The sequence below is a fragment of the Cynoglossus semilaevis genome, chromosome 16 (genome assembly GCF_000523025.1).
Source record: "Cynoglossus semilaevis isolate Cse_v1.0 chromosome 16, Cse_v1.0, whole genome shotgun sequence".
In the NCBI taxonomy this organism is placed as follows: Eukaryota; Metazoa; Chordata; class Actinopteri; order Pleuronectiformes; family Cynoglossidae; genus Cynoglossus; species Cynoglossus semilaevis.
The window spans coordinates 15,607,216-15,620,435 of record NC_024322.1 but is presented as its reverse complement, the minus strand read 5'-3'; the positions used below and the strand labels follow the sequence as shown (position 1 = coordinate 15,620,435).

General features: G+C 43.9%; 1 protein-coding gene across 1 annotated transcript in view; it reads left to right on the top strand.

Moving 5' to 3' along the window:
- The window catches only part of dpp10 (dipeptidyl peptidase like 10), a 54,854-nt gene that overhangs the window by 13,797 nt on the left and 27,837 nt on the right, over positions 1-13,220 (top strand). The window contains exons 3-11 of the mRNA XM_008328940.3: positions 5,646-5,760; positions 5,964-6,059; positions 8,400-8,494; positions 8,869-8,943; positions 9,817-9,869; positions 10,070-10,151; positions 10,620-10,740; positions 11,678-11,832; positions 12,785-12,882. Of these exons, the coding sequence (XP_008327162.2) occupies positions 5,646-5,760; positions 5,964-6,059; positions 8,400-8,494; positions 8,869-8,943; positions 9,817-9,869; positions 10,070-10,151; positions 10,620-10,740; positions 11,678-11,832; positions 12,785-12,882 (890 nt within the window). The remainder of the gene's footprint in view (positions 1-5,645; positions 5,761-5,963; positions 6,060-8,399; positions 8,495-8,868; positions 8,944-9,816; positions 9,870-10,069; positions 10,152-10,619; positions 10,741-11,677; positions 11,833-12,784; positions 12,883-13,220) is intronic.

The window sequence follows — 13,220 nt, the reverse complement described above, 5'->3', positions numbered from 1 at the left end:
CCCACCCACCGCCACCACCACTGTGTGATCCCCGGTTAGAAAGTCAACACATCCTCCTGTAAGTTGTCGGTTTGTGGTCTGTTTGAAACGACGAACCAACACGTCCGTTGTCACGTCGGTGCCTCCGGAGGAGGACGGACAGGAGGAGAGCCGACGGTCGGAGCAGTCATTAGGGTTTAAGGCTGATATCAGCTGACAGCCCTGGGAGTCTGCCCACGGCACGGTCAGGCGCACGGAGCGAGTAGGGAGGAAGCGAGGCTGGGAGCGAGGGATGTGGGGTGGAGGGAGGTGGAGGGAGGTGGAGAGGACTGCGCAGGATGCATTGTAATTTATCCTCTGCCTCCGACACACAGTTTGAATCACAGTGATGGAGGATCGTGTGTGTGTGTGTGTCTGTGTGTGCGCGCGCTTCTGCGTTTACGCTCGTGCTCGTGCGTGTCTCTGATTTTCATCAGCGTGGATTTATAAAGGAATTCCCAGTGGACGGTGGACAGACAGGGTTTTCATGTCGGTGATGTCGGTGCTCAGTACTGACCACTGAGCACTGGAACTGGTCAATGGGGAAGAGATACAGTGACACAGGGATGGGTGGAGGGGAGAGGGAGAAAAGAAGATAGAGGAAGAGAGAGGGAGAAGGGGGGGGGGGAGATGCTTGGAAGTCCTTACGTGCTTATACATTATTATTAGTAGTAGTTGTAGTATAACTAATACTAGTAGTAGTACAACTAGTAGCAGCAGTATTTTCCAGAAGGGAAAACCAGGACCAATGTCTCTGAAAATGAATTAAAATAGTCTCAAATTTATTTCAAACATAATTGGAAACACAATTCAAATGTGTGAATCAGAGAAGTCACCCCCCACCCCCCGGACCTCCCAGCCCCCAGCCCTGCCTCACGCTGCCTCTCCATCACCCACTAACTCTGAAGCCTCTGGGCCAAAATTAGCCACAGATGAGCAGAGACAGTCACACAGATTCATGTTCTTCTACCTCTGCGTGCCTCTGCAGACTCTCCCACTACAGCATCACATGTGGTGACAGTAACAACACATGAGTGTAACTAGTGTTGTTAACTAGTGTTGTTAACTAGTGTTGTTAACCAGTGTGTTTGGCATAGACAGGTTGACTTCTGTCAATATTAGACTTCTGATATTAGTCCTTCGTCACCGTCACGACCAAATATGTTTTTGTTTGTGTATTTGATTGTATTTGTCATTTACCTCTGGTATTCTAAGAACGTGAAAGTACTGCATTAGTACTACAACACTGCTACAGAATCTTTTGAAGTGTGTGTGTTTTTTTAAGTTCGTTTCGGATCGTTGTTGTTGTTCTTACAGACAAACCCCATCGTTGACAAAGGTCGTTGTAGGTCAAAGGTCATTTTATTTTTTGACTGTTCTGAGTCAGTTCCAATCTGGAAAACAATTAAATGTAAACATGATCTCATTTATTGTTGCGCTGTACCTTACAGCCCACAGTGCTGTTGTCGATCCACGCCCCAGGGGTTGGAGACACTCTTCTAACCAAACCACTGACATTATTTTAAAGGAGAAGATTCTGTAGACTATTTGAACATGGTTTGAACAGAGTACCAGGTGTACACTATGTTTCAGCTTAGGTATTTGAAGGAAGTTTCATTCGTCATTTTTATCAATGAAGTTCAGAGGATAATTTAGGACCGATTATTTATGCACCAAGTATAAATATGTGTATGAACAGATGGAGGAAGCCCACCTGTTGGCACACATTTCTTTATTAGTTAATTACACACTGTTAACTTTTATGTGTTAATAAATTGCATGTTGTAAAAGCCACGGGGACTTTTCTTTTTTTAATTTCCCAGCAATGAGCTGCAAAGATAGTTTTATTCCACGGAAATTGTTCTCATCAATATTGTCAGGCAGCCGTGCCAGGCCTGTCAGTTCATCAGCTGAGCGGAGATGAAGTGAGTGTTTCTGGAGAACCAGCTTCTTCTGCACTTTCAGCATTCTAGTCTAAGAACTGAGGACAGACAAGGATTGATTTCTGCCCCCTGGACAGATAATCAACAGCCCGTCTGAAGGACAATCATACTGATCACAATTCACTGACAGGCAGATGGACCGACTCTCTGTCCGCCTGCTGGTAACATGCAGCAATATCTCTGTCCGCCTGCTGGTAACATGCAGAAAATTAAAAGGTGCAATAATAATTACATTATATATATACATATACATATATATATATATATTCCAAGTATGTGGTTTCTCGGGCAATCGAACCGAGGAGTCTCTATTCGCTGTTTCCGATGCAGGTGTGCTAACCGCTACACTAACGTCGTCGGCTATTGAGTTAAAATTAGGTTTATATTTACTTTTTTTTAATGTATGGTTACGTTAAGTAGGAGTTCCAGTTTAAACCCGGTGTATGCGGGTATGTCCGTGTGTTTACGAAGATTTAAGGTATTACTAATAGAATATAAAGGCTTTGAACTTTGTGACAAAATGGCGGAGGGGGAACCCGCGGTTTCTTAGATGAAATAAACATTTGATATTAATGTTGTATTTCAAATATAAAGTATTTCTTGAACTGTTAATGACTGACTCAAGGTTTAGAAAATAAACACAAACTAATTAAATAAGATTTTTATGACTTGTTTTGAGGCGCCAGTAACGTTTTACGGCAGTTTTACGACACCGCCTTCTAGCGCATCAAAACAGGTGTACAGTGACGTTTTATGGTAATTCTACGATCTCATATTTAACCAAGATAAACACCGTACGACTCAGTGGAGATGATTGACCCGTTTCTCCAGGGATGTTTACTAGAAATATACTTTAATGAAACTTCTGAACCCTCCGGGGGGAGAACCGTCCTGACGCCGGTGAATCAGTGGAGTCGGATGCTCAGTGATTGATCGGAGAAACCCGGTGAGTCTGCGTGAGTAAGAAAAGACTGCATTTGTTATTAGTAATATAGTGTTAGTTAAATTAGTTATTAGTATTGAGTAGCTTTGTTAGTTAAACAATGACAACTTGACTGTCAACGTTACCAGGTTACATGTTACATTAGTCAAGTCAGTTTGAATACATACTTAATACATTTATCCTCAGTGGACTAAACAGGTTAGAAATAAAAAAATAAATAAAAAAACCCACAGGAAAAAAGGCTTAGGGTACAGAGGCAGTATCTCTTATTTGTACTTTCTAATAGTAGTCCAGATCAGTGGCACAGTCATCCCTCCACCACGATAAGGATGGTTTGTTGGTTGGATATTTGGATGGTGGGTGGTTGGATGGTAGACTGTTGGATGGCTGGGCTGATGGGTCTTACAGTACTCAGAACAGTTTGGTCCCTAATCACACAGGTATCATATAGTATTTTCTGTAATTAAAATACTTTTTGTTTTTTACAGATAAAAATGTTTAAAATATTCAGTGTTGATGATTTTAGGGAATTTTTAAAAAAAGAAAATCAATAAAAAGATGAACTCTTATATTTGACCTGTAGTTGGTGCTGTCATCAGTGTTTACTCAACAGTAAGTGTGTCCTGGTGTTTTCTGGGCCCTGTTGGACTGGACTGGACTTGATGAATAATTGATTGTATTGATTGAATGTGATGGAATTTGTCCCAGAGAGAGCCTGGTAGAATTACACTCAGTGTCAGTTCAATTAAACGAGGCTTCCTGAGGTTGAATAAATAAATAATAACCAAAGGAAAGGGTAAAAAAACACCAGTGAACCAGGGTGTAATTGGTTTTTTTTATCTTTACCTTTTTTAAATCTTTTATCTTAACTGTTAAAGTTTTCATATTTAATTAAATGTTAGAAAACTGAAAGAACCAGTTGGTTCTTGGATTGTCATCAGTGACATCACTCTGTTTTAGGGATTAGTAGTTATGATGACGTGGCATATTTTTGTGGCGTCTCATTCAGCTGATTGGTAAAGCCTTTTTAAATGCGATCTGTTTTTTCTGTGAACTTGTGGTTCCACAGCTTTTAAAACTCTGGAGCCTCCACATCCCATTATATTTTTTAAATGACACACACACACACGCATATATAAAAGGCTCTGCCACTGACCAAACCTTCCTGGAGACCACCTGTACTTCAGAGCCTCTATCTTATTAGTGGTGGAGTTGGTGAAAATATCTTCAGTCTTTTATTGTTCCTCACGTTTGTCTTTGTAGAACTGTGGAGAAGAAACTGAGACGTTGTGGAGGAGACTGTGGATGTGTGTCATGCACGGCGGCACCGGGGCAATTTAAAGTAGCTGTCCATTTTCAAGGACACTGGAGCGTTGGCTCTATAAATAACAGGAGCAGTGGTCCCGGTCCTGATATTAGATCAGGACTATTAGTCCAGAGAACCGATGAATGTGGATTTGAAAAGTGTGCAGATATACAAGGCATTCATTTAGTGCAGTGGTTCTCAAACTAGGGTGCATGTAACACTGGTTTCAGAAGTGAAGTGAAGTACCAGATGTACTGGGGTACTTTTTCATTGTACAGTGTGTCCTAGTCTTGGTCTGGTAAATTGTAGGGCTGTGTATCGGCAAGAATCTTCTGAGGTTTAAATGCATCAAAACAATTAATATTTGACTGTTTATTTACTGTAGAATACTGATATGGTATTGAGAAATGAAATATTGCGATATTTCAGTGTATCCATATTTTCTTACACCCCTAGTAAATTGCCTAGTAATCCTATTAGGAATCTTCTTCATAAACTGGAGTTTTCTGAACTGTGTTAGTCTGAGCTGCTGTACTTCATACTGGAAGAGACATGTACTGTGTACACAGAAGTACACACTAGAAACTTTGTGCACAGTTCTATTTATAAATCACAGACATGTGTAATAAATGTGATTTAAAGTTGAAGTCGTCGTAGCCTCGGAGGACGCTTCCTTCAGCAGCTCTCATTGGCTGTCGTTTGCTTCCTGCCCTTCTACTAATCAGGGGGTGTTATTGGCTCGGAGACCAGTGATCAGTGTATTTTACCTGTAGGGCTGTTGAGGCAGAGAAGTGGAGCAGGGTGGAAAGAATTATGGGTTGGAGGTTTAATACACCTTATCAGTGACAGCAGATGTGAAGGAAGACCTGCGTTAACAGCCTTGAATCCCAGGAGTCTGGAAAAGTAATGCTGGAAAAACCTCCAGGGACTTCCAGGACGACAGACCACATCACATATGGACCAGATAGCCTTTAGCATCCAAGATCTCTGATGCAGTTTACAGCCACAGTAAAAGATCAAACTCTGGGCTGTGAATCATGTGAGTTATTTGTGATGTCACATCAACAGCCCCTCCCTGTGGCTGGTCCGGTTGGTGCATTCATAATTAAAGACCTTCAGATTGTTCCTGTCAATACTTCCTTTGGTGATTGTTGCATATGTGGATGTGTGGTGTAAAGAGCAGAAGATGGAAATGTTATGAAGATTTTGACCTGTGATGCTGCCTATCACTTTGGGAACCACTGGTCTGGACACTGATGTTATGGGGATAAGTGGAACTGAATAAGTAGATACAGTTTCAGTGCCACAAGGTCTAGAACTGTTTATACAGTACTGTGATGAAGTAAACAGTACCGGGTCACTGTACAGTCTGTCTGACTAAAACATGGAGATACTGCAGTAACCTGTGTACCCGTGACTGTGCTTGTCTCTGTAGGACCTGGGTGGAGTCAGTCCTCCACAGAGGAACTGGAAGGGCATCGCCATCGCCCTGCTGGTCATCGTGGCCGTCTGCTCTCTCATCACCATGTCCGTTATCCTCCTGACCCCAGGTGACCTGGCCGCTACTGCTGTTTTTCTTCTTTCTCCACAGACGTTCTCCCATGGTTCTCTCTGTCACATGGTGCTGAATGTCATGACTTAATAAGATTATTTTTGCCTATATTTTTTTAAATTATTCTAACAAATATTTGACAGAATATACAAAACACATTTATATGTATTTGAGCATAAATACATCTGAATGTTTTCACAGCTGACAACCAGGCAGGAAGTGACACCAAACTGACTGTGGAGGATCTGTTCAAGTCTGACTTCCAGGTCAACGACCCAGAGGCCAAATGGATCAATGGTGAGTTCTGACTTCAGTCTGTTAAAGAACAGTCTTTCAGAGACTGACGCCAGTCCAGGCTCTGACTGTGTATGTGTGTGTGTATACACATACACAGTCTGTGTATATACATATATATATATATGTATATATATATATACACACACACACAGTATATACACCTCCTCTTCAGCCAGGGGCAGTTGGTGATTTTTTTTTGCAGGCTGATAAGTATTTATTATATTGGTGTGACAGTGGTCCAGATCTCTGATCAGTACCATGTCCTTGAACGTCCCTGCTGGTCTGTAGATTCCCTGTCATTTGTATCTGCTCGGAAAACTGAGATGATCTCCTCCCTGGAGGAACCACCTACCTCGGCATGGACCGTTCCATCTCTCTCTTTGTGTGTCAGGGTTCTGTGGACCGTCGTTCTTCTGCCCTCAATGTTCTAAAACAGGAACTTCATGTCGTGCAGCTGAATGAACTGAACCGGCTCTTAGTGGAGTCTGACTTGAGTTAGCCATTTCCCTGGAGAGCCTTCAGCTGCAGATCTGTGGGGGGGTCACGATGAGCGCGCAGCTCCTCGGAATCAGGGCGGAACAAAAACAGTACCAGTCTGATTTCCAAACGCAGCAGCAGACTCGTTGCCTGATTAATCAGCCAAAATAATCGAGCCAATCAATCTTTTTTCCTGTGCCGCCTGGTGCGGCAGAGAAGCAGGGAAAGATGAGGCGTGGCGCCACCTGCTGCCAGGAGCCTACATCAGCGTTTACAACATACGCATCAGTGAAGTAACTGGTTTTTTTCTGTATTTATCAGTTTTTATCTGTTTTTCACATTTGCAGCGACATCTTCACAGGTTAATTAGGATTAGCACACATCACTGCCTCCCATTAATTAACATCAGAGACACAGCAGGCTGTGGAGCCGCTACTGAAGGATCAGTACAGCAGGGGGCGGGGGGTGGGGGGGGGGAGTCACTAGTGAGATGCTAATGTGACGTGATGAAGTTCTAAACCATGAGGGCCTGGATCAGGTCGTCTGCATCTGCCCGGCTGTGACATCACAGCTGTCAATCACAGAGAAAACTCCACAGCTCACAGATGGAAATATATACTTTAATATATTAGAATATACTGTATGTGAAACTTGGGGGGGGCGTGGGGGAGGGGCTCCACAAACCTGATCACCACCTCTTCAAGTCCTACGGCTGTGCTGGTTTTTCATTGAAGCTGACTCCACTGGAGCTGACCTTGGTCCTGAAACCTTGGGGTAATGGCAGTGTCCCTGCTGGAGCCACAGGGGAAGTGCAGGTTACAGACGGAACTGCTGACTGTACAGGAACAGAGCAGCAGCAGACGCAGCCTGTGAGGCCCTTTTAATGCTGCTGAGGCTGAGGTTGAGGCTGAGGCTGATGATGCTGAGGCTGATGCTGCTGCTGCTGCCTTCCTGAAATAGAAAAGCCTTCACCTCTCTTCACGGAAACAAGGGAAATAAGGTTACGAAAAGCTTTTAGCTTTTGTTGCTGACATGTTTTAGATGAAGGTAATGGGGAAAAGGAGAGGGGACAAGAGGGGGGGGGCGCACAGTTAAAGACAAGTCATGATTTACAAACAGTAGCGTGCACAAACTTTTACATTGACTTCTTAAACCCTGCAGTGACAGGTTTAGACTTCTGAACATCTGAGCTGGGTGACTGAGCAGACCCCCCCATCCCCACTGCCTCCCCCACAGACACATATGTGGACATATAAAATATACAGAGCTGTGCAGTCATTTCCAGGTCCAGGTCCTTTCATTGTTGATCATGTGACTGCTGTAGGTCATGACTTATACATGCCCGGGTCTCCGTCTGTTCTTCTTCTGCTCTGAACGTTCCATTATTGATGTCCGACATCAATGATTCAAAGATCACAGGAAGATATTTTTAGTCCAGAGGATCCAAGTCCTGGTCCCTCAAGTCCTTAGTCAGTCCAGAGTCTCAGCTGACTTAGAGACTGTTCTCATGAAAACGGACTAATGGAAGGATAGTCAGTGCAGCTCCACCTGCTGGTCTTTTGGGAGACGTGGGGTTAGTTTAATAGTCACTCTAATCTGAACATAGGTGTAAATGTTAGCGTGAATGTTAGGGTGAATGGCCGTTGACCCATAGCGTGAATGTTAGTGTGAATGGCCGTTGACCCAGTGATCGACTGGAGAACTATCCGGGGTGTAACCCTGCCCTCACCTGGTGACTGCTGGGATTGACTCCCGCTCCTGTTACAGCAGCTGATTATATTAAACTTTTCTGTTCTTTCTTCCGTTCCTGACTCGGTTCCATCGGTGCTGCAGTTCTGTGACTGTTTTGTCTTCTGCCCACAGACTCTGAGGTCATCTACAGGAACAGTGATGGTCATGTGATCAAGTTCAACATCGTCACCAATGAAACGGCGATCCTTCTGACGAACACAACATTTGTAGGTTTCTCTGTCAGTCACAACTTCACCGCAGTTACAAAATCTGGGATCAGAAAATTTAATAAATGTAAACATTAGGACTAGTTTGGGGGAAAACAGCTCTATGTAAAAGTGAAAGCCTCTAGATGGCAGCATTGCAGCTCATTTTATCAATCTATTCTACTAATCAGGGGCTTGTATGCAGAATGCTGGAGCCAGTAACTCATACAGTGGTTTGTAGACCTGTGGGGGGTGGGGGGGGGGCCCCCCCCCCCAACATGTATGCTTTAAAGAGGAATTATGGGTAAAATGAAGTTCACAGACACTGTATCTGTACACTTCACCTCTGCCCTGGATGGAGATAAAAGAAAGTTCTGTGTTGTTTTTTTTCTCAGATCAATTTTAACGTGGTGAAGTTCTCCGTCTCCCCGGACCTGAAGTACGTTCTCTTTGCTTATGACGTCAAACAGGTGAGATCAAGTGTGTGTGTGTGTGTGTGTGTGTTTGTTCTTATCTTTATAAGGACGTGTAGCAAAAGTTTTAGGCAGGTGTATACATTAATTACCCCCCTACAACCTTACCCCTTTTTTAGAGTTTTTCTTTTTTTTGTACTTAAAGTAAATATTAAAGTATCAGTCAACCAACAAAAGTAAAGGTTTTTTTTCAAATAATGGGGGAGAAGGTGGGGTGGGGGGGGTGACTACTTTATTCTATTTTAGACTGACATTCCCAGGTGTCATTGAAATGTCTGTGCGGACAGTGTGCACATGGCAGGTCACGTGCACTGAGGGAGGCGACAGGATGAAGGTTCAATTACCGTCTGTCGTCCTGGGAAAGAAAAGTTTCAAAATGAAATATTTAAACAGCTGGGATTACTCTGACAGGGCAATTAATCTGGAGGCATTCACGGGTTTTCAGGAAGGTTCAGATATTTGCTCTCTTTTCATCTTCAGCTCGTGGAACAGTTCTGATGACAGTTCTAATGACAGTTCTTAGACCTGTTCTTCCAGGTGTCAGCTCAAATAGACACCGATGACAAAACTCAGAAATGAGATTTAACCGTTGAACTAACTAACAACTTATGAACTTATTCTAGTTGAAGTTTCCTTCTTTTTCTGGGACGTTCCTGCTCCGTTACTGACACATACCCCCCCCAAACCCCTCCACTGGGAATACGCTCAGCTGCCTCCAGCTGCAGGGACACTTGACAAAGTAGAGTCCCTGAGATGGAACTAGATGTTTCCTCCTGCAGCTGTAGTCCACACAGATGATGATGATGATGATGATGTTTTGACGTCAGTATCTGTTAATCTCCTCTCTCGCCATCTTTGATTTTGACCCAGGTTTTCCGTCACTCTTACATGGCTGCGTACAGTATCTACAATATTCACACTCGGTGAGTGAGACACAGACTTCACCACAGGTCAGGTGGGGGGACGTGGGGGGGGGTCACAGTCACCAGTAGAAGACAGTGAAATCAGTGACTGGGTTCCTCCGACACTCAGCTGTTCCTGTGAACAGTTCTGAGGTCACATGACCAGCAGCGCTGTACCACATCAGGACAACAATGGAACTGTTTGTCTCCTCTTTCTTCAGGGAGGTGCGGGAGCTGGACCCCCCCGAGGTGGTGAACTCGGTGCTGCAGTACGCCGCCTGGGGAGTTCAGGGCCAACAGCTGGTGAGTTCAGAGTATCACGGTGATTACCCTGATGTGTCAGCAGTACTCAGGTACTGGTGTACGGTACCAGGGGAACGTTTGAGGCCGGTGTGAAGAACGAGGCAGAACTGTTTAGAGAAGGTGAATAAAACATGAAATAGGAAAGGCACAGAGGGGGTTTATTTTGGGGGAGGGCTAAGGGGGGGATGACGTTTGCTGTTGTGGACTTTTCCGGGCCCCCCCCCCCCCCACCTCCTGCACCCCCTGCTGTATAAACTGTATAAAATAGTCTTTTATAATAAATCGGTTCCATCTAGTTTTTAATACCTACTTGCTGTAAATGTAAATATACAGTAAGTAGGGGGCGCTGTGACGGTCTGTCAGAGCCCCCACCTCATACACACAGACCTGTTACCTTGAAGCACTGATCTGAGGACATCACAGTCGATGACCCCTGACCTCTGACCTGTGTGTTGTGTCTCCCCACAGATCTACATATTTGAAAACAACATCTACTACCAGTCTGACGTGAAGACTAACTCTCTCAGACTCACGTCCTCGGGGAGGGAGGGGGTCATCTTCAATGGAATCGCCGACTGGCTGTATGAAGGTACACAGAGGAGGGTGGGGGGGTGGATGGGGGGGGGCTGTCTGTAGTTAACTGTGTTCCAACAGATGAAGATTTTTGACCCCGCTGAGACTCGGTGCAGATTAATCTGCGTGGACTGAAGATTAAAAAGCCGGTGTTTAAAAGACACTGATTAAATATTCATGCTAGTACTGGGGCAGTGAAAACACTTCATCACGGGAGTACTGCCCCCAGGGGATTACACAAGTTATGCAAATCTACTTAATCTTATAGAAATGAAATACCAATGTTTTTTTTTTATTTCCTTTGGAGCTGACGTCTGATCAGGATGTCATGATGTCGATTTTTTTTTTTTTTTTTTCTGTCCGCTTCATTAAACCGTGAGGTCAGTTTAACACCAGATTTTTGTTTTGGCAAGAATCTGGAGGTACGATACGTATTGCAATACAGGGCAACGGTACGATGTATTGCGATAAACTGTGATACTATAGGCATGACAGTATTGAGTTTTATACTCGTATAATGATTGTTTAAACAATGTAAATGTAGTCAAACGGTCATCATAGTTGGCAACACAACACTGTTCCATCTCAACATCAGGTTAGGGCTGATTTAAAATTCACACGTGTTCATCTAGACACCAATATTCAGAGGTATTTTTAGTCCCTTCGTCACTGGTACCGACTGTTTGTTCCGCCTGTTAGGTGAATAAAATCTCTTTTCCAGATATCTCTTCCTGCAGCTATATTTTCTGTGACAGTGACTCCGACAGCTTCACAGTTTAATCAGCAGGAGAACAGACGTCTGACTCATTGTCTCTCAGCTTACATGTGTATATATATACATATATGTATATACTATATATATATATTCTTAATGAATTGAAGACCAGGTACATCCTGCTACTGTTGCCACAGCAGGAGTTGACGTTGCTCCTTATTTGTGTTCCTCCAATCAGAGGAGGTCCTTCACAGCCATGTGGCACACTGGTGGTCACCGGATGGAGAAAGACTGGCCTTCCTGGTCCTCAATGACACTCAGGTTCCCAACATGGTCCTACCCCGCTTCACTGGCGTGCCGTACCCCAAAGGGAAACAGTATCCATACCCCAAGGTAGGGTATTACCAAGCCTAACAACCCCAATGTATATAACAGAAATGAGTAATAATGGGGGCAGGTGGATTCGAACCTGTGACCCTCCAGATACAATTCCTATTTCCTACAGTGGAGCTGCTGGTTTGAGAACAACACAGAAGGTTCTTTGTGTCTGAAGTTCTTTATTCTGCAGAAACAGCACAGAGATAAAAATACTCCACACTTTGTTGTTGCAGCTGGAGCAGGAAGGAGAATCATCAGAGCTGCTTCATCATCGTCCACCACAGACACACCGCCCTGTACATGAACTGCTGACTAAATGCTAACGTTTCCCATTTGTATTTGATTCTAGTCCCGTCTTTAATCAGCACTTTTCTCTGAAAACAACACGTCTGGAAAGTCTTTCCTTTGAGGGCTGTTCAAAGTCCAGGTCTTTCCAGAGCGTGGGTTCTGTGATGTTGGTGAAACTCTGGCTCTGTGGAGAACTGGACAGGAATTAGTGTTGAGTCCTAGTCTAACATTTTACTGAAGACAGATCAACCATCAGGGGAATATTTGTCTACGAGTTGTGTTTCAGCAAAAAAAAAAAAAAAAAAATGTTGGTGTAGAAATATGTAGAAATGCTGACACAGGGACATGTAGACCATGGCTGTCAAACTCATTTTCACCAGTTCCTCTTGAAGGGGAAGACTGGGGTCCCCAACCCAGAGTTTTTAAGGCCACACAAAATGATTTGGCGGGCCGTATTTGGCCCCCGGGCCTAGAGTTTGACACGTGATGTAGACAGTAAGAATGGTCTGTTAGAACCTAAATCAGGTTTTGAAGTCCAGGAGGTCAATGGAACAACTGTGTTCTGATCAGTCTCATATGATCATGAAGAACTGAGGACCTGGTTGGACTGGTCCAAGTCACTGGTCCTTTCTGAGTATTGAACAGTTGCAGAGTCTAAAGGTTCCGTCTGTGTCCACAGGCTGGACAGCCCAACCCAGTGGTGAAGCTCTATGTGGTCAATCTCTACGGTCCAACGCACACGCTGGAGCTGATGCCGCCTGAAACTCTCAAACTACGGTGAGAGTTTTGATGCTTTGCTAAGTAAAAGTCAAAGTAATATTTAGAGTTTTTTTTCTCTTAACTTTTGGTCATTTTTTTTTTCACCTGTCACTTTTTTATGAGCATTTTAATCCGAACCTCCAGTGACTGCAGTCCACTGTGCCCCTGCAGTGCAGCAGAGACTCCAGCAGGAAAAAAACTGAAGTTGAACATTTTTTTAATTTTACTTTACAAATAAATAACCAGAGCAGACAGAACTGATGACAAAGAACTCAGTCTGAAAGAGGTCAAAAAAATCCGGCATAAACGCACCATGACAATAGGAATTACTTTACCCCCCCACCCCCACCCCCCCG